The 27,739-nt window shown below is 41.4% G+C and overlaps 2 protein-coding genes across 2 annotated transcripts in view; one reads left to right on the top strand and one right to left on the bottom strand.

Annotated features, from left to right (window-relative positions):
• Nucleotides 1–27,739, bottom strand: part of NT5DC1 (5'-nucleotidase domain containing 1) — a 137,729-nt gene that overhangs the window by 109,650 nt on the left and 340 nt on the right. Inside the window, exons 2-6 of the mRNA XM_032846428.1 lie at nucleotides 22,266–22,357; nucleotides 20,828–20,899; nucleotides 18,316–18,422; nucleotides 13,398–13,477; nucleotides 11,860–11,944 (exon numbers count right to left, since the gene is read on the bottom strand). Of these exons, the coding sequence (XP_032702319.1) occupies nucleotides 11,860–11,944; nucleotides 13,398–13,477; nucleotides 18,316–18,422; nucleotides 20,828–20,899; nucleotides 22,266–22,357 (436 nt within the window). The remainder of the gene's footprint in view (nucleotides 1–11,859; nucleotides 11,945–13,397; nucleotides 13,478–18,315; nucleotides 18,423–20,827; nucleotides 20,900–22,265; nucleotides 22,358–27,739) is intronic.
• On the top strand, nucleotides 3,020–9,893 carry COL10A1 (collagen type X alpha 1 chain). The gene is given in 3 exon segments (XM_032846427.1): nucleotides 3,020–3,035; nucleotides 3,038–3,172; nucleotides 7,924–9,893. Coding segments are annotated over 3 exon segments (2,022 nt in total). The 3' UTR covers nucleotides 9,795–9,893.

The raw sequence follows: 27,739 nt of genomic DNA, 5'->3' as shown, positions 1-27,739 counted from the left end.
ACAATTGGGTGGGGTGTGGCTAGCAAATATTCTGATTCTGCAATCTGTTTTAGACGAGACAGTGCTTCTTATGTGACTAACAAAGCAAACAGCAGTCAGATTCCCTGTGCTGAAATAAGTATACTATTTGCAAAAAGGGTTGAATGGCCAAGCCTTATCCAATAAAGACACCACATTTTCCAAAGTTAAAGGGGGTATATAGATTGACAAATACCCACATGTATTTACATATCCCCAAAAGAAGGCATCTGAGCACCTGGTATGGACTTTGTCTTTAATAAGTCCTAAATGGAGCCAAGCCCACTGTCTCACCATGGGGAACAGCAAAATACCTCAAACACAGAATGCTCTAATTTTAAAGCTGGGAGGAGCTTGGAAACCTAGCCCAACCTTTTCATTGTGTAACAGACACCTAGAGAATTTGAGGTGAGAAGCTCTGGAAATAGCTGCAGTAGCCACAGACGAACAAACGGTCTACACAGGTGCACAGTGTAAAGACCTGAGAATTAATCTTCTGTACCTTCACGTGAACGTAATCTAACAGGGTAACAGTCTCAATTATAAATAAGTGTGTGTGTATGTGTGCATCCACATATACATACAAAAATACTAGAATATGTACTTGTAATAATTCATTTTAAAACAAATTTGAAACAAAAAACCCCAGATTCTATAGGCTAGGCTTCAAGGGCATCCATGTAACCTCACCTACTTTTTCAGAAACTTATCCAAATGAACCATAAGTAGACGGAAGGCAGCCATTTCTCTTACTAATCCTTTGCGGTATCTTACAGGCACAGCAGAGCATATATAATAATTACAAAAGCTCCAAGTGATGAAAAAATGATTAGAATATAAATTTTCGAATTATCCTGTTCATGTGAGCTGATACAAAAATCACATTTCATATCTATCAATGAATATTACATAGAGACATATAGGATGGTAAAGATTTTTAAACATGGCAACCAATGGAAGGTTTAAAAGGGAGAGTTAGGAGAAAGGTAATCAGTGAGGTGAGCTATCCATTTATATTTCTATAAAGGCTTAGTCTAACAAAATACAGATAATTATATTCAGGACAGGAAAAAGGGACAAGAAAAAGAACAAACCTTTATTTCATCCAGTGGTCAAACACTAACTTACATCAGTTATCAATCAGTCCTGAAACCATTCTACTTTAATTCTGCAGAGGTTTTAAAAAGGTTGTATCTGTGCCTGTTATGGAATTTTCCTTCTCATCTACTTTACTTGTACAGTTGATTCACTAGCTCCAAAAATAATGAAATTAAATAAGATACAAAATTTAGTCTCCCAACTTCCTGTTTGTATTAGATGTTTTTTAGGATCCTGAAAACTGACTTTTAAGAGTCTCCTAATATTGTTAAAGAGAATTCTAAGCATTGAAAATGACAATGATAAGGTTTACTTTCATCTCTGGGGGAAAAATGTGTCTAATTGGGCTGAATCAAGATTCCTGAAAGAAATTGTAAGGTAAACCACTGATACTTTTTTTAAAAGCTGAAAGCAAAGTTTGAGGAATTTTTTTCTTCTGAAATGAACACAACCATCTTATTCAATAGACAATATGATATCATCAGTTAAGGCTTTTGCCATCTATAATCTATACTACCACTCTAAAGTAAAATCCAAAATTAAGCAATAACACCTAAAGCTATTTACTGAACATACTGTTGTGTCGTAAAAAAGAGTCCAAATCCTTTATGGTAATTATATTCCTAACTCTACTATGAAATTCATGGATATCTTGCCTTTGTCTGAAAACTAAAATATTTAATATATAAAAATTAAAGTAGATATTAACATATTAAAAATTTCTCTAACTTCTGAGAACTTACATTAAAATCCCAAGACATAAAATAACATACCTACATTTTAATTGTTTTCTAAGAATTGGAGTTAGCTATTTGCATAAAAATTTCGGAACATTAATGGACACATGGAGGGCCTTATGTCATATTTGAAGAACTTAGAGGATGGTTTAAATCCACACCCCACCCCACCCCCTGCAAAAAGACTTCCTCTCCTACTTTAATATACTACCAAATATTTTCAACCAAATAACATAAGAATATGCTTTCAAAAACACAAAGGGGGTATTATCATCCCATTATGAACCAACCTAAACATCTGAGTCATAACTTCTAAAATAAAACTCAGAAAAAGATGCTGCATGGTTAAAACTATTAATATATATTGAAGACAAAGAGTTTATTTTTCAATAAGAAAATAAGAGAGTCCAACCTGATCTTGTATGCTTGCCCAATAGAACTTTCCACTATAATTAGTACTCTCCACCTCTCAGGGGAGGAGCTTAAACTCAGGGGAACCTCAAGAAGTAAGGGAGAAACAGTATAAATACCGCAGGACAGCTCTGGAGAAGGTACCTTCTGCACTGCTCACCTGGACACAGGAGGGCTCAGAAAGCTGCCAAGAAACCATCTCCAGGAATTCCTGGCACCCAGGTGAGTCTATGACTTGATGTTCTGGTGGACTTCCATGGTAGCTTGTTTGGAAACGGGCCTCGATAAATCAACTCTTTATTTTTTTGTCATTTAAAAAAAGTGACCTTCCACTAAAGTGTACTCAGAAAGTTCAATCCACATTAGTCTCTGTAAGAAGATAGTCCTAAGAAAACCATATTTGTAAAATTATGTCCTACTTATTAGTTTATTTTGAAACTGCTGGATATTTCAACTTATGTTAAAAATCTTAAATTATTAATACAGGTATCCAATTATAGTTTCTGTATTTCTTCTTCAAAAATCACTTCAGTTTTACTGGATTACTTGAATGTGGTTTCCACTAAAAACTAAGTCATATATTCATATAGCTAAAAATTTCTAATTCTGGTTTATAGAATATATTAAAAACAGAAAGGATAAGGTAAAAAAGGTAGTTAACAAAATAAAGAATTCATGTGTTCAACTACAGACAAATAAAATAGGTCAATAACAAGAAATGATTCTTTTCTGTTTTTCAGACGCCATCTGAGAACATGCTGCCACAAACAGCCCTTTGCTGCTAATGTTCTTGAACCTGGTTCATGGAGGATTTTATGCTGAGCAATTCCAAACACCTACAGGCATAAAAGGCCCACCACCCAACACCAAGACCCAGTTCTTCATTCCCTATGCCATAAAGAGTAAAGGTAAACTTTATATATTTTGCAGTATTAACTAACTGGTTACTGCTTTCTACAATCTTAATGATCTCTTTAACAAAATACTTTTTTTTTTTAGTTTTTTTTTTTTTTTTTTGACAGACAGAGATCACAAGTAGGCAGAGAGGCAGGCAGAGAGAGAGAGAGAGAGAGAGAGAGAGGAGGAAGCAGGGTCCCTGCAGAGCAGAGAGCCCGATGTGGGGCTCAATCCTAGGACCCTGGGATCACGACCTGAGCCGAAAGCAGAGGCTTTAACCCACTGAGCCACCCAGGCGCCCCTAACAAAATGCTTTTAACTCTATTTGGTGTTAAATTATCTTCAAACTCCTGAGTTTGTCCAAAATAATAAAGCAAAATGATTTATGGAAAAAGCAAGACTATTCAAGAACATTAATATCCTTTCCACAGTGAGAAGAGTAGAAAGATGTACCTGAAGAAAATTAAGAACTTTTATGTTTAAAGCTTTTCCCTCCTTTGATGCTTCCACACAAATAACCAACCATGAGGGAGAAATATGGATCCAAAACAAATTAATCAAGTTTAAAATCTTAATGAGAAATAACTGCCAATTACACCGAGAGGAACAGGTTTAGATATCTAAATACTTAACCATCATTTATTTGTACAACCAATTCAGCCAGCACACCAATATATACAAAACTGAGTTCTTAATTATGAAATAAAATCTAATGCTTTCCACAAAATTTAGTAGGCAAATGAGGCAGCAATTTTCCTATTTATACATTTTTTAAAGATTTTATTTATTAATTGAATATATATAGAGAGAGATAACAAGTAGGCAGAGCAGTAGGCAAAGGGGGGGAGCAGGCTCCTCGCTGACCAGAGAGCCTGATGTGGGGCTCGATCCCAGGACCCTGAGATCATGACCTGAGCCGAAGGCAGAGGCTTAACCCACTGAGCCACCCAGGCGTCCCCCTATTTATACATTTTTGTATGGATTAGCTGTCAAATACACAGACTTAATTGCCGTGTACTAACTGTGGGGCCTCAAGTAAGTTACTCACTCTCTCTGTGCCTTAGTTTCCTCACTCATAAAAAAAAGCAACAGCAGTGATCTCAAAGGGCTGTTAGGAAGTTTAAGTGAGTTACTACCTGTAAAGTATGCAAGTATTAGCTGTGTTACTGGTACTTCTCCACTTCCTCACACTGTGGTAGTACGGGGGGCTAGCCTTAGATAGGTTTTAGCTTTGTTCTTGAATCTTTCCCCAGCTGTTCAGCTTTCTCAGATATTATGAAGAGAACTGAGAAAATGTATATGCACACTCCTAACAGATCCTCAAGGAAGGGCAATTATTAGGGTTTCTCATTCACTAATTCCACTGAATGACATCAGGCACACACTACCTGAAAAACATCTACTGAATCTAACTGCATAATCTGAACTGATTTTAAGATTCAAGTTTCCTTTCCTTAGTATTTTTTCATTATAGTTACATATTTTACCTTGCAAATAACGCTAAAGATATTTGCCATAAACTTTACAAATAGCGCTTTTGGAGACAACCATGTTCAGGAAAGTAAACATACAGGATTATCTTCTTAAAAAGAAAAATGAAATTTAAAACATTTCATGAAAGGTAGCTTAATGTTTAAAAATAAATGCACAGGTGTGTCACAAAAACTCCTGAATGTCTCAAAATACAAATAAAATACGAGAAAGAGAAAAGTTACAAAAGAAACCTGCTACTTTCCTTGAAGCAATGAATGGCAATTCATGTGAAATGCTACGACATACATCACTGGGTATATCCCTATAATCACAAATTCATACTCTTTGTAGTTTACCAAGATCATATGAAACCGCCTTGAGTTAAAAATAAAATGTACCCCTTGTAGAAGGTTAAAAATGCTTCTGTCTTCCCATCTTACTGTACTGCATTATCTTGGCTACTTCTGCAAAATAAATGAAAATATGTATCTTACTAACAAATGAAAAGCTTAGAAGCTGCATTTCAACTGCTAAATTCACTACAGTCTCTCCTTGATGATACAAGGTGGAAACTCAAGTACTTCATCATTCACTGGCAGGTACTAATGTACTAAAAGAAAGACAAAAGTCCATGATGTATACACATATAGCATTAGGTTGATAACAGAAATACAAAGAGCGCCTATGTAATTCCTGGGCCCATCTGTTCAACACAGGTTCAAAGAGGGCTCAGCCAAAACACACCAAATTATGCTGCAAAGGAATGCAGAGCTGGTGGCCCCATGGGTGCCATATTCTGATACGATCAACCACTATTTCAATTTCTGGGCATTTCAGAAACTTCTTTGCTAGGTAATCATTTTTCCTTGAGGATGATATCACCCTAATCTTTCATTTTTTTTTTTTTTCCATTGGCAAGCAACAAACAGGGGCTATCCCTTAAAGACACAATAGAATTCATTCTTTCTTTCATCAAGAGGTGGAGGACCTTTGAGGGCAATATTCCAAGTGACTGAGATCACCCTATCCTCAGACTTCCAGCCTCAAATGGTGGTCTATGGAGTCGTTTTCATTTTTTAAAAATTTCATTTGTTTTTGAAAAAGAGAGAGTGTAAGCGGGGGGGCAGGTGGAGGAGGTGGAAAGAATTGCAAGTGGACTCCAAGCTGAGCACAGAGCTCGATCTCATGACCCTGAGATCATGACCTGAGCCAAGACCAAGAGTTGGATGCTTAACCGACTGAGCCACCCAGGCATCCCACTATGTAGTCATTTTCAGTAAGACTGTTTTTCCTCCCTATTTTAACAGTTAAACAGATTTCCAACCAGACTAAATGATTTTTAGTATGGATAAGATCTTTAGGAGATTTAGAATAAGATTCTGAAGTAAACCCCATAGTTTGCATTTGAAAAAAAAAAGTGCTATTTTGTTTTCTATTTATTCATCTATTCTATTTGTAATGTATTACACCTCTTTATACTTATAGACATTTAATGTATGTACACTATAAAATCAATCTATCAATGAGATATATATATTTACATATATATGTGTGTGTATATAGAGAGAATCATTTCCACAAATTAACTTTCTCACAGTCTTCTTCCTGATGTCATTTTCTGAAAACCCATGAGTGAATAAAGTTCCATACATTTAAATATTTACAAAATGAAATGTAGTAACTCTAATTAGTACAAAATATAAATATCCAAGTCTAAAATAATTTTCCTATTTTAGCTTATCTATTTTAATGATTTTGCTGTGTATTTTATATTTCATTTGTCACCAAATGTATTTCAAATATGAGGAATACCCAAGAGAATAATATTAGCAACGACTACTGGCTGACTACTTCTTACATGCCAGTTAATATGAAGGATTTTTTAAAGTATTATAATGTACCAACAATTGACAGTTAACATGAACCATACCCATAAGCATATGTTTTCAAAGGCAATTTATAATTCTTTTTTTGTTTTTTTAAATTTGTAATTCATTTAATATTAGTTCCAATTTAGTCTTCACTCTGATTTCTAAAGCCATTAAAGATTTAGATAAAGTTTAAGTATATTAATTAATCACTTTTGTACGAGAAACATGTAGCTCAAAAGTCACAGCCATAAGTCATTCTCGGGGTTTTGACCAAACCATTCAGAAACTATGCCATTGGCTAAATCTACCATACCTACCAACCATTTTCCAACAGTAAAAGAATTTAAATAGTATAGGCAGGCATTCCAGCTATCTTCTTGAAGACTTATTAAACATAAAATGATTTTAATATAAGTTCTGCAAATAGACTTTGAAATCATATGTAATTATTGCCATTTTTGCTAGCAATTAAAGAATTTCTCTGAGAAAGAAAAGACTATTTCATACTACATGCTTACGATAATTGTTGCCTAAAGATCCTCTGATATGAGAGTATTTTCCCAATCACATATCCCAATACCACAATGCTCTGTTAATCCCCACCTCTGAACGACTAAAACCAAAACACTGGACACCTCCTATCGCAGGGACACTTATTCTACTCCCTTCATGACTGAAGCTCTTGTAAGATGCGTCCTGTGCTCCGCACACTTGTGGTCCAAGAGCCCTTTTCCCATCACAGGCAGTGAATGAGCCATTTCTGAACTGAATTCATAATATCAGTAGAAGTACCTGGTTCAAATGGACGCATACCTCTATGAAATCAATAATAACTATGTGCATTAACCAAAGAAAACTTTAGATAAGCATTTTAATGCTATTTTATATATCCTGCCCACTGGATCCAATTCTCTCTGCTGCAGTGTTAAGTCAATGAAAGGAGGGTATAGGAGCTCACGGTACATACTGAGGGTGAAAAAAATCAACCTACATCTGGACTGTGTTCGGTAGGCCGGGGCAGATTTTCTTACCGGATATCTTATAGGACAGCTTTTGTGAGAGAAAACTGTCATAGTTCTTAAATACTTTCCCATTTATTCTGCATTTGTCTTTTTCTTCCTTTCTATCAAATACCTTTTTTTCCCCTTTCCTCACGAGGTAGATGACTTTCCCAAAATAAATGGGGTAAATACCTCCACTGTACTCTTATTCTAGATGAATTCTTCAACCCCAGTTTATTTTCCTGGATAATGAGGATGTAATGAAAGTATTAGGGTAGCCATGGTCTTATGAACCATCCTCTCTGGCATTGTTTTTAAATACAATATAAAATGTATTATCTGAAATCACAGTCTGCCAAAATGGACTGACCGACAGTGCGAGGTCATCACTAACCATCTCGCGGGCATGTTTCTTAGGTGTATCTGTAAGAGGAGAGCAAGGTATTCCTGGCCCACCAGGCCCCGCTGGACCTCGAGGGCACCCAGGCCCATCTGGACCACCAGGAAAACCAGGACACGGAAGTCCCGGACCCCAAGGAGAGCCAGGGTTGCCCGGACCACCGGGACCATTGGCCACTGGGAAGCCGGGTTTGCCAGGACTCCCAGGAAAACCAGGGGAGAAAGGACCATCTGGACCAAAAGGAGATATGGGACCAGCTGGTTTACCAGGACCACGGGGCCCACCAGGACCACCCGGAATCCCCGGCCCAGCTGGAATGACTGTGAGAGGAAAACCCGGACAACAAGGACCTGCAGGAGCCCCGGGACCCAGGGGCTTTCCTGGAGAAAAGGGCACACCGGGAGCGCCTGGTGTGCATGGACAGAAAGGGGAAGCAGGATACGGTGCTCCTGGACGCCCCGGTGAGAGGGGTCTTCCAGGCCCTCAGGGTCCAATGGGACCACCTGGCCTTCCTGGAGTGGGAAAAAGAGGTGAAAATGGGTTTCCAGGACAACCAGGTGCCAAAGGCGATCGGGGTTTTCCAGGAGAGAGGGGACCAGCTGGCCCCCCAGGCCCCCAAGGTCCTCCTGGGGAACGAGGACCCGAAGGCACTGGAAAGCCAGGAGCTACCGGAGCCCCAGGCCAACCAGGGGTTCCTGGGACAAAAGGTCACCCTGGGGCTCCAGGACTAGCTGGGCCCCCAGGGGCTCGTGGCTTAGGGAAACCAGGGTTGCCAGGCCTGAAGGGACAAAGAGGTCCCATTGGCCTTCCAGGAAGTCCAGGTGCTAAAGGGGAACAAGGGCCAGCAGGTCATCCCGGGGAACCAGGTCTGACTGGACCCCCTGGAAATATGGGACCCCAAGGACCAAAAGGCATGCCAGGCAACCAAGGGATTCCCGGTCCTAAAGGTGAGATGGGGCCAGTGGGGCCTGTAGGACACCCTGGGACTAAGGGAGAAAGGGGTTCCTCTGGGTTAGATGGAAAACCAGGGTACCCAGGAGAACCAGGCAGCAGTGGTCCTAAGGGAAACCAAGGGTTACCAGGCCCAAAAGGGGATTCTGGAGTTCGGGGACCTCCTGGTCTCCCAGGCCCTGTGGGCCCAGCAGGAGCTAAGGGAATGCCTGGACACAATGGTGAGACTGGGCCAAGAGGGGGCCCTGGAATACCAGGAACCAGAGGCCCCATTGGGCCACCGGGCATTCCAGGATTCCCCGGATCTAAAGGGGATCCGGGAACTCCAGGTCCTCCTGGCCCAGCGGGCGTAGGAACTAAGGGGCTCAATGGTCCCACTGGGCCACCAGGGCCTCCAGGTCCGAGAGGCCACACTGGAGAGCCTGGCCTCCCAGGTCCCCCAGGCCCCCCAGGCCCCCCAGGCCAAGCAGCCCCACCTGAGGGCTTCATAAAGGCGGGCCAAAGGCCTTTTGTTAGTGCCAACCAGGGAGTGACGGGAATGCCAATGTCTGCTTTCACCGTTATTCTCTCCAAAGCTTACCCAGCTGTAGGTATTCCCATCCCATTTGATAAGATTTTGTACAACAGGCAACAGCATTACGACCCCAGAACTGGCATCTTTACCTGCAGCGTACCAGGGACGTACTATTTCTCCTACCACGTGCATGTGAAAGGGACCCACGTGTGGGTGGGCCTGTATAAGAACGGCGCCCCTGTGATGTACACCTATGACGAGTACACCAAAGGCTACCTAGATCAGGCTTCGGGGAGCGCCGTACTCGATCTCACAGAGAGCGATCAGGTGTGGCTGCAGCTGCCCAACGCTGGCTCGGGCGGCCTGTACTCCTCTGAGTACGTCCACTCCTCTTTCTCAGGGTTCCTGGTGGCCCCCGTGTGAGCGTGCTCCCGCCGAGCTCATGTAAATCGGCTTGAGAAGGCGTTCCCCAACTCCACCGTGCCCCACAGAAAGCATAGGGAGGTAGGCCAAAAAAAAAAAGGGACTAATTTTGATTTTCCAAATACAGATTTGAGCTTTCAGACCAACCAATTCTCCCCCCCAACCCCCGAAAGTGCACCGCAGCGGTGAACAGGGGGAGGCCTTCTAGTCAGCGGTCCCGCGGCTCCTTAAAGTGTTCCGTGAACTCCTTCAGAACTTAAACATTCCACCCTGAAAGTCCTACTAAGCTAAAAAATTTAAATGATCACAAAGAAACCCTGAAATGTGACACTAAATTATGTTAAATTTGATTTTGGAAATTCAGCTTTTTTTTTTTTTTTAATCAGCCGATTAACAGGAGAACTTCTAGAAAACATTTAGAGGGTATCATGTCTTTATAGAACTCAAATACTTGAATATTCAAATTTAAAAGGCACTGTATACCCTAAGATCTTTCTGATAGTGCATTACTTGAAGGCTTACACGGCCCCTTCATCAAGATTTATTCAAATGTACAGGTGCACACAGACTTCTTACAACTCTAATAAAAAGCCAAAAGATGATGTTAAAATAAATCTGAAATGCAAGGTGCTTTAGCCATTAATCTTTTCAGATTTTTCTGTGACTCCAGAAAAGCTTTCTATATACCCATCACAACTTGGAAATGGGTGTCTAACCTAGTTTATTTATTTAATACAAGTGTGATTAATTTGATTTAATTCCATGTTGAGTCTTAACAGATTATGATTTTGTGGGTTTACAGAACATCGCCATAAGGACCTTGAGCCTCCCACTTTAGTGAAATTATTGCTAATGTCAAGGGTTTCAAAATCTGGCTAGAAATGAAAAGATGTGATTTATTTATGCTCTGTACTGTATTTTTATATTGCTGCTTAAAACTTTTAAGCTGTGCCTCACTTATTAAAGCATGACATGTTTTACCTACTCCTTATTTACAATGCAATAAAATAACATCAACAGATTTTTATGCTGAATTTATTTGAGAGCAGCAATTTGCTATTCTCAACTATTCTCTTCTGAGGCTTTTCGCTTTACAAAGTTCATTAAAGTAAAACAATAAAGTGGTGGGTGGCTTTTACAGTTGTCATGGATACTCCCCTCTACAGGGGTGGGGATTCGCACACACCCCTCACCACTCCCCGTGGACTACAAAAAGACACCCACAGGACCACATGGGACCTACCAGCCAGGGCTGGGCGCCGGTGACCAGGCACAGAAAAGTGAGACAATCTCGCCAAGCAGTGATTTCTTCAGGAAAGGAAAGAAGCAGGTGGCAGAGAAATATGCAGTTTGAAAATATATTTGGCAGTTGCTAGTTATTGCCTTGACATGTTTTTAGTCACAATATTTAGGATTATTTTGATTACTTAAATTACCATTAAAAGGAAGGCAGGCAATTTTATGTCAATCAAAGGCAACCTTTTTCTAAGCTGAGAAACACTGTTCTTGAGCATCTAACAGTCCACTGGGTGACTCAGGGCAGCCTGGTTCGAGTCCCCGAGGTAACCTATGACAAAGCATCCCTGTATGCCTTAGAGATCCTCCACATAACCTTACCTGAGATGCAGCTGTGAGACCGGATGTGCAGCCCGGCCATGACTCTGCCCCATTCTGAGTCAACCAGTCCTGTTTTCTAGCAATGAGAATGGAATTCTCACTCTCCCTACCTGTCTATAGCTACTACGCCCATGGTTCTAGGGAGTAATCCTCATCATGGAGCCAGGAAACAGCACAGCTGGAACTCCATTCCAGGGAACCCACAAAACGCCCCTTCTGGCAGGCCAGGGAGAGAGAGCAGAGCTCAGAGGACAGGCAATTGTAGCCATGGAGCAGACATGAATAAAGAACCTCTTAAAATATAAGCAGTACCAACTTCATAGCAAAATTTTAGATAAAATGAAGTCCTGATTGAGGAACATGACAAAATAGGTAACTTCAAAGTAATTCACAAGCGGCGCAGCATTTAGCAAACATCGATTAGAAAGTCTCCTATCACATTACTCACCCTTAAAAGCTGACATTTTATAATTGTGTTGTATACCAGCAACTATATCCTTCCAAAAATCAAATGTTTTTTGACCATTGTTCCGCTGGAAAAAAAAAAAAATCCCAAATGTTAACGCATGTAATAACACATGTAATAATTTTTTAAGCACAGTAAAAAAAAAAAAAAAAAGCAATTACAATATTGCCATAATCTAAAAATGGGACTCGTATTTTAGAAAAGATAACAGATGAAAAAAACTCATTCTTGGAATGGGATTTTAAAAAGAAAGATCTTCCAAGAAAATCACTGCTACGGATACATATATACACATGCATATAACTAAATATTAATATAGCTCATATAGCCCAAATAAAATAGAAATTTCTACTCAGTGTGAAGTCTAAAAATTATATATTTTAAACACAGAAGTAAATTTACAGTGTTATAGCTTTCTGTACCATGGCATCAATGGGGCTAAGAAGCCTCAAGTCCTAAAGTCCTAAAAGCTGGTTACTTTAGAATTCAGTGCACATTTACCTGACTTTAATAAAAAAGAGTAGAAAATCTCTATAGGAGAGATGAAGGAGGTTCCAAATCCAAAACATAAACCACTTTTATTTAGATTTTTTTTAAACCAGTGGGCAAATAAACATTACATTGAAATATATAACCCCACAAGGCCTTGCTGTCTTGGAACCATTATTAACCAGTGTCCTTCTACCTAAACAAAGACAAACTACTAGACATTTGTACCTAATTAAACTCTGGAATATCTGAAGACTAATACATTTGCCTGAAGTCACTACGGATAAAAAACTGACTCCATCTCATGTAAATAATAACTTCTACATGATAAGATAATTGCTCAGCGGAAACTCACAAACACATGACTAATTCTGGCTCAAAAGAAAACCACTATCCATGTTCTATTATTAACGATCATGTTAATAATAGAACATGGACAACATAGGCAAAACCGAAAAGTAATTCTGACAAAAAATTGGTGTCTGTTCACAAGTATATTCAATATATCTAATAATAATAATCATATTATTATTCAGTAATATAATAATTATATTCCTAAGTATATTCAATATATTTAATAATATATTCAATCTTCATAAACAGTACAAAGTCTATGCATATCAAACTGCTCAAAATGAGGAACTTAAAAACTTCATCTCATTTTTTTTGATTTTGTATTATTTAGGGTGCTTAACGATGGTGGATTTTTAAAATTATCTTTATTTTTTTTTTTTAATTCTGCTAATGAAACCCAAGAAAATATTCTTTCCTTCTGCGAGGTATTTTCTTTTTAGACATTTGCACCCCCTGCTGGAGAAGAGGTTTATTATCCCTCAGGGGAAAAATGGTCAGGGTTATTTAATTTTCCCAAAATATCTGACCAAATTCTCTATGTTTTCCTTCCTCAGTCACTTCCAAAACCACAAAGAGGAAAATGAGTAAAATCTCAACCCAAAAGACATATATAGTTAAGTCCTCTGATTTATGACTGAATACCTATCGTAATTTCTGAAAAATGAGTCCCTGCTCACCTTTGTTAGAGAGTCCACCACTCTGGCACATAGAAGCGCTCCTGGCAGGTCAAAGTAGTTATCATAAAAATAGTATTTTCCTAAAAAGGAACAAAATTTTACACTGGGAACAAATGGCTCATTTATGTGACACACAGAAACTTGGCTGAAGAGATGCCAGACTTTGGTCTGGTTCCTTAGAGGGGCCTCGATTTCAATTCAGAATAGCTCTAGTACAGGCGTTCACTGTCTTTTATCTTTTAAAGAAGGGTTAAGCTATAAGAAAGTTAAAAAATGACAGCCTTAATTCAAGGGTCTTATGAAAAAATATTTTATGTAAAAATGAAAACTAGACTATATGTTAAATATGAAATGGATTATAAAACAGCCACAATTTAAGTTTCCAATGTCATTGAATTTCAAGACAATCAGCCTAACACTGGAGCACCACAGAGTCATCTGCACAACAGCCCTTCTCATATCTGTGCTGGCTGGTCCACCTTCAGTTTCACGTGAGGACAGGGTGATGAGAGGAATAGACAACAACAACATATCACATCATGTGAGGATATGGTGTACTTATCTGGGAAAAAGTCAGGTGCACAGAACAGGCATGGTAGAATCTCAGGGAGGAGAGAGATTGATTTATTCTGCTTGACCCTAGGACAGAATTAAACTTGAGCCCTTCCTTGGTGCAGATGTCTCTTTTGAATCTGCCGTCCCTGGGCAGACCCTTGATGACCCATATTGCATTCCTTTGGCTCATGTTTGAGCCCAGTCACTGCTGTGCTTAATGGCATCATCCCACCTCAAGCACACCTGTGTCATTCAGTCCCTCCAGAAGCCTGTGGAGTCCATGTGGCAAGCCTCAACCAGGAGCCAGCAGGAGAGCCTCAAGTTTATGGGCCAGTGAAGCCTCCTGTCCCTTGGATCGACAACTCTGGGAGATATTCTCAGTGCTTCTCAGAAATCCAGTGGAATCCAGCTCCAACTGTTTCTACCTTCTACGGCTTACCCTCTCCACTATCTCATTCCTGTATACCAGGATCGGGACCAAACACTCTGCTTTGGGGGGATCCCAAGGTCATAGAATCCCTAGGGAATCCTTGTACAAGGAGGAATCAAACAGACCCAAAGGTGAAGCCAGACTGTAGTTAAATGTGAGAAAGTATCTCCTCAATGGTCATAACTGTTGCATGCAATATTATAAGTGCCTGATTTCAAGTACTCCCTTCTTCCCATTTGTAAGCTAAGTATGAAGTTATGGAGCACAGCAGTCTTGTTCTCTAGCGTCCACTGAGCTCAATACCCAGCATATTGCAGGGACTCAACAAATGTTTGCTGAATGACTGAATGATCTAACAGTGGAATGGATTTTTGGAATGAGGGAGTGCCACAGCTAAATCAGGAGAAAATCCTCTGCAGGCGCTAGATGTCTATCTTTTTAAATGTCATTAAATGGCCTTCACTTCTTCATATCAAATTATTAAGAATGTATAAGAAATAAAGTCAAAAGTTCCCCATCTGTTAATTCACAAAATGGCTACGTGAGTTTACATATCCTTTCCTGCAGTTAAAAATAGTTTGGTTGGCATATCTTCCTGGTTTTTACTCTTACAGCGGAAATTATTGGAAGAACATCTTAGATTACTGTTTATTCCTCAGAAAGGACAGGATGGCTCTGCTGGTGTGAGGAACCAGGCATCAGGAGGAAAAGGGAGATCACAGCCCATGCTTTTCTGCCCACACTCTGCTGTGCTGTAAGGCCACACAACACTCCAGGGCTCCCGAGACTAGGATGGTGGGTACTGCTTCCCATGGTCCACAGACCTGCACTTGATCTAATCTCCTGGCCTGTGACACCAGCGTCGCCAGCTGCTCTGGGCGCTGTGGCAGCAGGAGATCTGTCGTCGTGCCAGTTACGTGCCCTTGCTTTCCCCTTCCTCTGTGGCCAGTAACAGACAAAATTCAGTTAGAGTTAAAATACTGATCCTGAGTCTTGTATGGGATCTAATCAAATAACTCAGGGGTTTAATAAGACTCCCTCTGAGAAGCCAAGGGGGCTGAGTCACTGGACTGTAAAATGTGGGCTGGATGACCGCTGTGTGGACACAGCGAGACTTCTTTAGTCCTGACCTATGAACTGGGCCAGGCTGCTCTTGATGCCTCTTCTTCCACCAAAACGCTAAGACTGTACCCCATGAAAGCTTTGCTTCTCACCCCTTCTAATGAGCAGAGAACTCACTGGCAATGAAGGGATTAGTGAGCTCAGTTCAAGAAAATAAGCCTCTAACAAGTCCTAAGATCCTTAAGCTTTGCCCACTGAGAACTCATTCCCCAAGAAGCCATTGCCGACACTACGTACTTTACAGACTGCCTGCTCTCACTGGTCACAGACCAGAGGCGCATGAATGACTGAGGGCAAAAGAACAATTTATGATAGCACAATGTTCTCACTTGTGCTGATGAGTGATACCATCTTCACTGAAAGTTGAGCCAAGGGATGCTAAGAGTGGCTTAGTAACTGACCAGATCACTTTGCCCGGCAAGGAACAGAGTCAATATGATCCAGGACGACCTGGCTCTACCTGCCCCGTGCTTTCCGCTATACTAAGTTGTTTCTGAATAATCTACCAGTTTAAGGGGGAAAAGATCAAAAGGACTTGCTCTCTGCAGACTGGCTGGTAAAGAAAACCACAATCCTGACAACACAACAACCTGCAAAGGGATTGTCAAATAAACTGTCAGTAAAAAGTCTCTGCCCATCAGTGCTTTAAATTCCCTAAATGTACTGGTAGGGAATGCACTTTAGAATGCTCTCCTTAAATAAAGGCCCTTATTTGGCCTTACTGATCAAAATTTTATTTAATTTTATGTTATTTTGGGAGGCAGCAAAGCAAAGTTTATTGAGGGATAGTACAAAGCTCCCAAAGAGGGAGGGGACCTAGAGGGTTGCCCTAAAATTTTTAAACCTCTATATCCTTAGCGTACTTCTAGGAACTTACAAAAGAGCAAACTGTATGTGTGTGCAAACATTACTGCAGGTTTGTTTGTAAGGGCCAAACACCAGACGCAATGCAAACGTGCACTATGAACAGGCTGATGGATGACACCGGATGGCAGGGAACACCAGCCTTTCACAGAATGAGGTGGCTCTGTGTGTGCTACAGTCACAGAATCTCGAGGACGTCAAAGGAGCACACTGCAGGAAATGTATGATCCCTTTCGTGTACTTTTGAGAAATAAGCTTCAAGGAAAGGGGATTCTGGAGGGCAACAGGGGTTGGAGATAATTAACTCCTCATTTTATTCTTCTCGATAATATTTAAATTTCCTAGCCATATGCTCACATTATATTTTTTAATGTAAACAAACTTTAACTGGGTTGTGGAATCACAGGACATTTTTTTTTCTTCTTTTCTATGTCTCTAGATTAAAAAAAATAGTATTGCTTTTTGAAGGCATCGAGCTTTCGCTTATTATCTGGCAGAAACTATAGGCCTTTGTGATGTGTCACCACCGCCTGACCACTGAGCACATAAACGGGAAACACCTCCCTAAGCATCCCAAGTAAGAGGAGATAAATTTTAAGCTCTTCCTCAGAGTGCTCCTGGGTAAACCGGGGACAGAGGGAAGCCGCTGGCTCCAGAGGGGGGCGCTCTCCAGAGGGCAGAGTGGTGAGCAGACGGCAGTCATCCTGGGTGAACGTTCTTTTCCTGGCTGAGAAATATTTTACTTCTTTAAAGTACTGTTTCTAAATGGATGTCAGAGTGAAACGCTTAGCTCCACGCCTGGCCTTTCTGGGAAAAATTTATCTACGACTGCCTGCTTCTGGAGAGACAACGACCGCTCTCTGTTTTTAGCTGAGTAAAAGGCTACAGACACCCATTAAACTTCCACCAGCCACTGGGACTTGAGATGTGTGAACACCTTCCACCTCGATCCCCAACGTGAAACCTGTTTTCCTCTTAACTTAGGTTACCAAGAGCACCCATTTCTTGACATTTTCATCTCAGGACAAAAACAATATAAACTCTCAAAAGGTGATGAATGTAACACAGCGAACCTAATTGTAATAAGGAGTAACTCCCAACTATTTTTAGGTTACTACATTTTCCTTTCTTTTCTCTTTTAGGATTTTATTTTAAGTAATCCTTACCCCCAATGTGGGATTTGAACTCACAACCCCAAGATCAAGATCAAGAGTCACATGCTCCACTGACTGAGCCAGCCAGGTGCTCCTCAGGTTACTACGTTTTCTGAAGGAGATGAGTGCATTTCAAAAGTGTAGTGTGAGAGAATATGGCACAAAAATTTAGAACAAATGAAAAACCAACAATTATAATAAGGTCTATGTGTTTATAATGTCTTAATCATTCCTTATTAATTTATGTACATCAATGTCTACAAATCATTCTGAGAAATCTTTTCATGTTTACACATGGTGAATTTCTTTAAAGACAGTGGGGGAAAATGGGTGAAATTATTTAAAATAAGGGAAAAGAAAAGATAAAGGTGGAAGATAGAAGATAGTAGAGCTGGCAGTAAAGGAGAGTATTCAAGAAAATGAGAAAGGTGGGTAGTATGAATGTGAGGAGAAATGGGTAATGGAGAAATTAAAGCAAGGACTGAGCATGTAATAAACTGATAAAAAAATACAGACGACTGAGAAACGTATTATTCCCAGGTGCTAGTCTTTTTACTCTAGAACAAGGGAAGGTAAAAGGAGAATCAACAAAACCTAAAATAAATTAGAATCAATGCCAAAGACTTGAGACAGGTGTGGAAAACACACCCTATTCCTATCAACCCACAGCGGCTCCCTTGTGCATCCTGGCCAACAGGAGGCGAGGACGGCATGCTTCCTGTCCTCATGCTGCAGGTTCAAGGTCCCAGACCCAAGGAGCGGTCATGGTGGTGCTGACCCACATGAGTCATACCTGATCGGCAAGCCATTCCTGCATCGGACATGAAGTGCTTCCACTCCTTCCTGCCATACTCCTCTGCCAGCACCTCGGGAGCCATCATCTTCGTGCCATGGCTCGCCCTGGTTCGGGGAGATGGGGTACAATGCTCATTAATGCCTCCTCTGAATTACCCCTCCCTCTGGCCTTGCTATGGGTGGTCCCCCCGAAAATGAATCCAGTTTTCTTTTTTTCCATTTTCAACTACAATTTCCTCCTTTAGGGCTCTAGAAGGCGTTTCCTTAAGTTCTTTGTTCATTTCATCCACCAACTGGCAATTAAGTGATCAGGAGCAACTCACTCTGAGGTCCAGCCTGTACTAGCTGCTCTGGACCTATAATATCTAACCTATTTCTCCGGATGAAAAACTCTTTCCTGAGAAGTTATTGTTTAACTCTGAAGATAAAGGTAGTCTAACTGGAATGATCAGAAAACAACAGCAGAGACTGGGTGGCAGCTGCGGGGAGAACCGATGGGGGAAGGAGGGGGGAAGCAATAGGGTGAGAACAAATGGAAAAATCAAAATGGGCTCCTTTCTATAAGGGGACAATGCTTTAGAAAGCTGTATGTAAAGATGGAGGGATCTGGAGTAGAACATAGGATGAGACAAGGAATCTGCTCTGTTGGAGGAAAGCAGGCATCAGGGAGATGAGCTAGTGAATCCAGGAGAAACTGCCTGGAGGGGGTCAGACCTCAGGGGAGGGACGTTGAGAGGGAAGACAGACAGACATAACAATGAAAGAAAGAACCCAAACTGTAGAATGCTTTACATTCTTTGAACTAAGACTGATGACAGCTAAGCACACTGTAAGAATCTGATGGTTGAGTTAAAGGTCATGGTCAAAACTGCATGGAGTATGTACACATACATACATATAAATGTATACATACGTACAGAAGTTCTAGCCTTAGTTGCCCAAGGCAAGAAACGTGCAAACAAATAACAAAGTAATTAGAGGTGAGGCCACACCAGCTCTACTCATCTGAACCTTAGGACAAGGTCTAGGTACAGTATGAGTTTGTACTGTGCAGAAAGAATGATGTATCAGAAGGAAGAGTATGGGGGCACCGAGGTGGCTCAGTGGGTTGGGCCGCTGCCTTGGGCTCAGGTCGTGATCTCAGGGTCCTGGGATCGAGTCCCGCATCGGGCTTTCTGCTCGGAGGGGAGCCTGCTTCTCTCTCTCTCTCTCTCTACTTGTGATCTCTCTCTGTCAAATAAATAAATAAATCTTTAAAAAAAAAAAAAAAAGAAGGAAGAGTATGTACCAGGGATAATCTGTGCTGAGTGTTCTTTCCTTCAACTCTGATCATGTTAATATAAATAACAAATCGCACAGTTGTGACCATGTTGACTTGCCTCTACTATCGGTCTTGGGGGCAGAAACAGATGCCCGCTCCCTCGCACCCCCTGTAAGGCTCAGAGAAACGGTGGCAGCAGCTTCTCAACTGCCGGTCCTGCTCTTCAACATTCAAAGTGCCCCGTGCACACTGAGGGGAGGGAAGGAGAGGGAGTCAGCACTGAGTGTGAAAAACGGAGACTTGGGGCGCCTGGGTGGCTCAGTGGGTTAAGCCGCTGCCTTCGGCTCAGGTCATGATCTCGGAGTCCTGGGATCGAGCCCCGCATCGGGCTCTCTGCTCAGCAGGGAGCCTGCTTCCTCCTCTCTCTCTGCCTGCCTCTCTGCCTGCTTGTGATCTCTCTATCAAATAAATAAATAAAATCTTTAAAAAAAAAAAAAAAAAAAAAAAAAAGAAAAACGGAGACCGATGAAGGTTGGAACCGACTAGAAAAACTTCCAGAAGGAGCTGAAATACAACATCAGTCCTGCACCCAGGAGACAAATTTGGATAAATGGAGAGAGGAGGAGAGATGTGCATAGACCACTAACCCCTACCCAACATCCATTTTCTCCTTCTTCCTTAATAAAAAGAAATCTAGGGGCGCCTGGGTGGCTCAGTGGGTTAAAGCCTCTGCCTTCGGCTCAGGTCATGATCTCAGAGTCCTGGGATCGAGCCCCACATCGTGCTCTCTGCTCAGCAGGGAGCCTGCTTCCTCCTCTCTCTCTGCCTGCTTCTCTGCCTACTTGTAATCTCTGTCTGTCAAATAAATAAATAAAATCTTAAAAAAAAAAAAGGAAAAAAAAAAGAAATCTAAGTTTATTCCAAGCAACTATGTACTTATCTAACACAACATAATCCCCAGACTCTTTTGCAGGAGGGGTGGGCAATGAGATGAAGCAAATTATTAAAATTCTACTGGATTTCCTGCAAATATTTCTGGTGAGCTAAACTTAAGAGCTAGACTTTTAAGTCCAATGCTATCAGAACTGTATTTAAATCGTTCAAACAATTCATACAAAGAAACATAGGCACACGATCTGTCATCTGATTGGTAAAAATAATAACCTTATTTAATCCATACCTTAACGATCAAATGCTGTATAAAGTGTCCCGGAAAAAAAGTTCTGACTTCACAGCTAAATTTTATTACCTGAGCACAGTGCCATTATCTGCAAGTTTAATGAAATTCCCATCTTCCAGATCCAATGCCAAGCCCTTGCAACTAAAACAGAAAAGTGTGATTACCAATCGATTCATAGATTCAGCTAACCTAAGGAATAATAATATTTTCAAAAAGTTACAACGCTAAAAAGGGATTCTTCCACCCACATGAATGATATGTTAGTCAAACAAATAAAAATAGCAAGAATCCTAAAATGAAGTACCATCCACAGAGCAAAGGAAACTGTCATGAGGGAAACTGAAAGAGAGCATGTTTAGGTTGTAAAATCCTTACGCTTTTAAAAAAGAAGAATCTAAAACTTAAAGAGAACAAAAAAAGGGAACTCCATTGTATGTCTCTGTTGAAATGTACAAAATGTTTTTCATTAAATAAGACACATGCGCATGCCCAAATTTATAGACTGCCAGATATAGCCAGGGTCTCTCCTATACTCTTCAGAAATTGCCTCCATTTAGGTCAGGTTATAAAAACTTGCCCCCTGGGCAGGGCATATTATTGAAAACGACTAAAACAAAGTCAAATACTAAGTTTTAGGTTCCTCAACTTGCGGGATTTGGGGAGAAAAGTGGGGACAGATTCATTATTAAGAACAATAAAAGCAAGGAGGTATAATGGCCACCAAATACCAACAGAATTAAACAAAAAATGACGTGGTACTTTAGAAGGCTTACTGACTCTGGTTCATAGTAAAATTTCCAGAGTCAGTGGTTTTATATAGCAAAATATTTGTTTCTTCTTTTTAGAAAAGGGATACATCAAAAAGGACTAGCCAAATATTGCAGAAATATATAACAGATAAACATCATTGCTCTAGAACTAATTCTGCATGTGTTTCTATGTGTTTTAGGATTATTATTAATTTTCAACTGAGCAATGTTTAAGTGTAGGATTTTTATTTTGTTGTTTAGATGAGCAAGAGGGATAAAACAAGCCTTGGGAAGTGGAAAAACCTAACCTAGGAAAGGAGAAAGCATAGTAATGACTATTCAAATTATAGAAAACCCAATGTTCCAGTTCACACACTTAATTCAAAACATGATGATTCTTCCTCTTCTATGGTTCTGTATTTGAAAGGCAATAAAGCAAACTTTTTTAATGAAAAAAATGTAAATTTTAGAGACAGTTCTTAATAACCTCTGAAACTTAAGACAAACTTCAGCCATATACAAATACCAAATTAGTCAATAAGCTTTTAGCTTATTTACATATTTAATTAAATCTAATTTAAAGCAGAAAAGGCTTTGATTTATGAAACATAAAACTTTTAATACAGAAGGCATTTTTGTCCTTTGATTCAGTTTCACATTTCAATTTATGTCTCCACAGAAAAGGAAGCACTAAAGTTTATTCAGCAATATTTGAGAATCAGAGGGAATAGGAAGACCTTAAAAAAAAAAGAACTTACCAGAAATCCCAATCCTCTGGAGTCACAGTCAGCAATTCCTTGTCATACCCTTTCTCCTTGACCAGGAACTGAGCAAAGCTATTATAAATGAGCTATAAATAAGAAAAAGGAATAAATATAAAACTCACTATTCATTCCTAATTTCACAGACCTGAAAACCTACTGGAGTTACTCATGGGGCAGATGGGAGAGAAATCTCTCTAACTGTGAAGTTCTGCAGTTTAATCCCCCTTTAATGCAATCAATTTATCCACCGCTGAGAGGCCCAGGTAGCTACTGCGTCTTTTCATAGTGCAGAATTAGACCACCAGTATACAATTTCATAACCAAGGACAATGCTCAGTCTTACTCCTGAATTCTAAGGGTTGGAGATCATTAAGACTTGACAAAGCTTTGTAAACTTATTTAACAGATCACCATGATGATAAACTTATTGACTACTCTATCATTCCATCTATCCTCAGCCCATCCTTAGTGGATGGTGCTTATGGGGCACTGTTCTTCCCCAGTTCATAGATCATTCTCCCATGAATAAAGGACATCAAACTTGTCACTAAGTTATTTTGGTTTTGTCACAGACACAGGGGAGTCTCAAAGGGAAATACACACGGGAACCAGGCAGATGACCTGAAGGAAAATTCAAGGGCTTCCATCAGATACAGGAAATAGCTCTTCTATCTCCGCCATACAGAAAACTGAGGGAAAAGGACAAAGGAAACTTCTGGAAATAAGTACAAAGATAAACGGATCTTCTGATTTCTCAACGACAAAATCCCAAGTGTTTGAGTGATGTGTCTTATTTTTTTCTAAAGGGTTGGCTCAAATTTTTAGAGAACTGTGTATCCCAAGCGAAAAGTAGGCAAAAGGTAGACAAAGGTCCACACTGGCCCTACCCCATTCTCCTTCAAACAGTGTTCTTAAGTCAGCATCAGATGCACTTGAACCTGAATCTGAACGCTGGCCTGGAGTCAGACTGAGCAGTGACCAAGATGATACTCGAGCAACTTGACCCTTCTACTCTACGTGAACCCATAACCTCTTCGCCAGCATGAGGTGGCACGAGGGCGGAGAGGGTAGAGACACAGCGAAAGGGACGGAAGAAGGCCTCCCTGAGGTGACGATGCTTACACTGACCCCTGCGAGCTGTAACAGTTAGCTGGGTGAATCCAGAGGGAGGGAGCACGCCAAGTCCAGAAACCCAGAGGGCCTGCCCATGCCTGGGTTTGGGTGCGAGCATCAGGAGAGGAGTGCAGAGAAATCAAAAGCTCCCTGTCAAATAGAGCTGTTCTCTGTCCTGAAGCTAATCAAAATCACTCACTATACATGTACTCCCATGCAATGCAGTGTGACCCTGAACCAGGTCAACTGTTAATAGCTCACATTATGTCAACACGATATATCAACACTTCCCACCCCTGGCAGTGATTCAGAACCATAGTGACAGCTCTTAAAACCTCCCAGAAATTTCAGGCCTACAGGCTAGGGTGGGGTCCAGGTCAGGATTCCCGAAGCCCAGAGATGACTGAAAATCACTGGCTTTCCATGTTCTGTGGATTTTTGTTCAATCATTACAAAAAAAAAAAAAAAAAAAAAAGAAATAAAACATGTACTGGGTCACTCTGAGGTCCAGAGTACTGTGGACAATAAAAATACACATCATGATCCTGCCTCACAGGAGACCAGTGCTGTGGGATTAACAGATGTAAAGTGCTTTAGAGCAGTGCCTGACATACAAGCAAATTCAATTTAAGTATTTGCTTTTATTATCAGTCTTATACTGGATATATATATATACATATATATGTATATATACCTCCCTGATAATTACCATCTGCCCATTTCCATGGTAATAAATATCCCCACCATGGCCACTTTCAAGCTACCAATGGTTACTGACACCATTAATCTCGCCTCTGGTCAAGGCATTTTATTCAGTCCTGGACTTTCTCACCCCTTGGCAATCCTGATAAAGATATGGGCATGTGATTCCAATGAGGTCGGAAACCTTCCTAAGACAAAGGAGCCCTTTCCAGAAGGGCTGCCAACAGGGGCGTCCACAGCTGTGCTCCTCACCTCGTGGAGAAGTTTCTGTCATAGGAGAGAATGAGATCAACACGCTGGGAGAACGAGAGAATAGTGGTGCTGAGAAAAATAAGGGAGTCTGTGCCTCTGAAACGTGTCCTAGTCCTGACGCCTTGGTTCTTGGACCTTTTTCTATTTTGTTGGGTCACCTCAGAAACCTGGATGGCACAGGGCCCCCATGGGCAGTCCCCTTCCTCTCCCAGCCTTCGGGGTCACTGACTCGCTCGCAGTCTCCCGTGACTAGTAACACACACCACACAGCAGCTGCACATTGGTGTCCTGTAAGTTATATGCAGGTCACAAATCAGGTTTGATTCCTTCTTCACGGTGCCAGATAAAATATGAAATACCTAGCTGAATCTGATTTTCAGATAAACAACAATGAATTTTTTAGGGTAAGCACATCCCCCGCAGAACAAGCATCTGATAAAAATGTTTTTGTTATTTGAAATCCAAATTGAACTGGGTGCTCTGTTTTTTTCTTTGCTAAATCTGTCTCACAACCCTACAATCCTGCTGTTTGAAAATGAGCTAACGTTTAAAAATTCAGAGACTTCACATACAAGGTCAGATTTCTTTCTTTCTTTCTTTCTTTCTTTTTTTTTAAAAACAAGTTCAGATCTCTAACTTATCTTAAAAGAATCATCTTTTAAGAGACTGAGCCCCTACTTCCACATGGCAGATAGATGTTGGCAAAAGTTGAGTGTGGTTGTGTCTTCAGAAGGCAAACCCACTCTCCTAGCTGTCCCAGGTCCCACCCCCACTCCCACATGGGGCTTAACTGCTGGCCCCATCCACTTCCGAGTCTGCAACCCCCAGAGAGCACAGGGGTCATCATTTCTAGGAGGGCTTTCCTGAGTCCCCAGGTGTAGTAACACACCCAGTTCCACCTTTGCACATACTCTGCACTTATTAAATGCCTATGACACTCATGGGAGAGGCCCTCGCAGTGTTCCACGATGCAGTCACCACTGACTTCTCCAACATCTTCTCCTGCCATTCCCTGTCTGCTGCTGGATACCAGCACTTCCCAGAGTTCTCTTCGCTGGGTCTTTACTCTGGCTGTATTTGCTCTGTCCAAAGTGCTCCCCCCGCCTCCTCCCTGCCAGCCTTAACTCCTGTGTTGGTACCCAGCTCAAGCACCAGTCACTCCAGACAGCTCCTCTAGGCTTTGTGGTACATATAAAGCCAAGCGGTGGAAAAGAAGCCCGCTAGCAGGACGATCCTGGATAAGCTACTTATCCTTTCTGTGCCTCCTTATCCTCATCTCCAAACGACTGTGAAAAAGCAACAACCTCACAAAGTTTTGTAAAGACCTAACCAGCTCATTTAAACTGAATGCTTATTAGAATAGTGACTGTGCCATATTCAGTTATTAAAATATCTTTTTTTATTCAGTCATTCCACAATTACTGACTGAACCCATTTTATGCCAAGCACTCAGTTCAGCACACAGAACACACAAGACACTGCCAGAGATTCTAATGTCAGGGAGACATGACTCTAGATTCAAGGGGAAGATTCCAACAGGATAACAGGAAATTTTAAGCTGCGTGTAAGTGCTTTCAGAAATTAAGGGTTTTATGGAAAATTGGAGGTGGAATGGGAAGGAAAGGGTAAACTTTAGGGAGTAGGGGAAAGCTTTCCAAAAGGAATGCTATTTCAGATGAGATCTGACAGAGGAGTTGGTGTGGTGGAGGGAAGGCCTCCAGGAATGATAATGCCCTCACTACAGGGGGCCGAAACCAACTAGGCAGCATCTTTACCCAGTACAACGGCCACTTGGAAAGCCTGTGTCTATCTCTGTATTCAGTTCTATTATGGTGCTCAGCAAGCACACTGCTGGCATTTCACAGAAGATTTCTGAACCAAAGAGGATCACACCTAACACACTAGGTTACTTTCAATCTTTAAGCCTCCCTTATATTAGAGGGAGGTTTGTAGAAAAGAATCCTTGTCCTCGAGGATCTTGCATGCTGAGACGTGACCTGCACACAGGCACAAAAGGGGTTTTAACATGAGTGGTTTAACAATATTTCCTTCAGATGAAGGTGGCCACAGAGGAGATGCAAGAAAACTCGCATTTTCCAGGAGGGAACCTGAAAGGCACGTGGGGAAGGAAAATATGAATCAAAGGTCTAGAAAAAGTAGTAGCCGAAGATCAAAAAGCAAAGCCTTCTCAACTTTCAGTATGACCAAGGAAACACCGGTATAGAAGGAAAGCAGAAAAGTGTAACAGCAGGAACAGTACACCTTTTTTATTTTTTAGCAACTGTGCATAGCTAGCACACGAGCAATTCAGACACTGGGTCTTGACCTCTGACAGATACCTGAACCTCGGGTTGGGGCACTGACCTCATCGAGATGAGGAGCAGCACTGGCTAATGTCTGTACCAGAGGCCCTGAGCTCTAACCATAAATGGCGAGGCTTAAAAATGGTTTGGATGGTAACCATAAAAGCACTTGTATGGGTCAGACACTGCTCTACGCATTATACATCTATTACTCCTCACTTAATTCTTGCAACCTTTTGCCGTAAATCCGATTATTTGTGTCATTTTTGTAAGTGGGGAAACTGAGGATTGAAAAAAAAGTTAAGTAACTTGCCCAAGGTCACAGAGCTAGTAATGCAGACGCTGGTGCCCTAGGCCAGGCAGTCTGGGCGTGGAGCCCTGCTCTGACCACAGTGCTCCTAGTCAGCTCTTTTAGAAGGCTTTGATGCTTAGATCTTTGACTAAAAAAATTCCTGTTGATTTCTTACATCAATTTCCGTATGAAACCAAAGGAACGGGGGAGGAAAGGCAATTCACCTGAGGGTGTGGAATCAGACATACTTCACTCCCCCTTCTTTCGAAAGGTCTGGGAGAAACCCAGCTTAGTAGGCTGTTGTTAGGATTAGAATTTATTCAAAGTGGGCATGGTGCACGTAGGAAGTGGGCAGTAAAGCTTCATTTTTGTCTCTTGGTAGAAGGCAAAATAGGCGCTACAATTCTAATGACTTCTCGGCTAGCGTTCCTTCCCATACACCACGCACTCTCTCCCTGACTGCAGTGTTTAAGAACTGACAGGTGGTCGCACAGACACGAAAAGGAAAAATGCACACCCGGAAAACACAAGCCCAGGTGGCTGTACTGGAGCGCCGCTGGAGCCCAGAACGACCAGCAGCGAAGATCCAAGGCCAGGGATCTGCCGAAGACACCCCCAGTTCCCCGGGCCCCGCCCCGCCTTCTGTCCCTGGAACCGCTTCTCCTGGCCGGTTCTGCACTGTTCGCCCCTCCGCCCCTTCTCCTCCCCACGGCTCTCTCAAACTTGGCTTAGAGCTGGGCACAGCAAGCCAGAGCGGAGCGCACCCGCAGGGCCCCGGGGATGCACACTTCCGCCCGGCCTCGCGG

Source organism: Lontra canadensis, unplaced genomic scaffold (assembly GCF_010015895.1).
Source record: "Lontra canadensis isolate GAN:19392208 unplaced genomic scaffold, GSC_riverotter_1.0 scaffold175, whole genome shotgun sequence".
In the NCBI taxonomy this organism is placed as follows: Eukaryota; Metazoa; Chordata; class Mammalia; order Carnivora; family Mustelidae; genus Lontra; species Lontra canadensis.
Note: the sequence above shows the minus strand (reverse complement) of the source record. Positions and strands in the feature narration are given on the sequence as shown.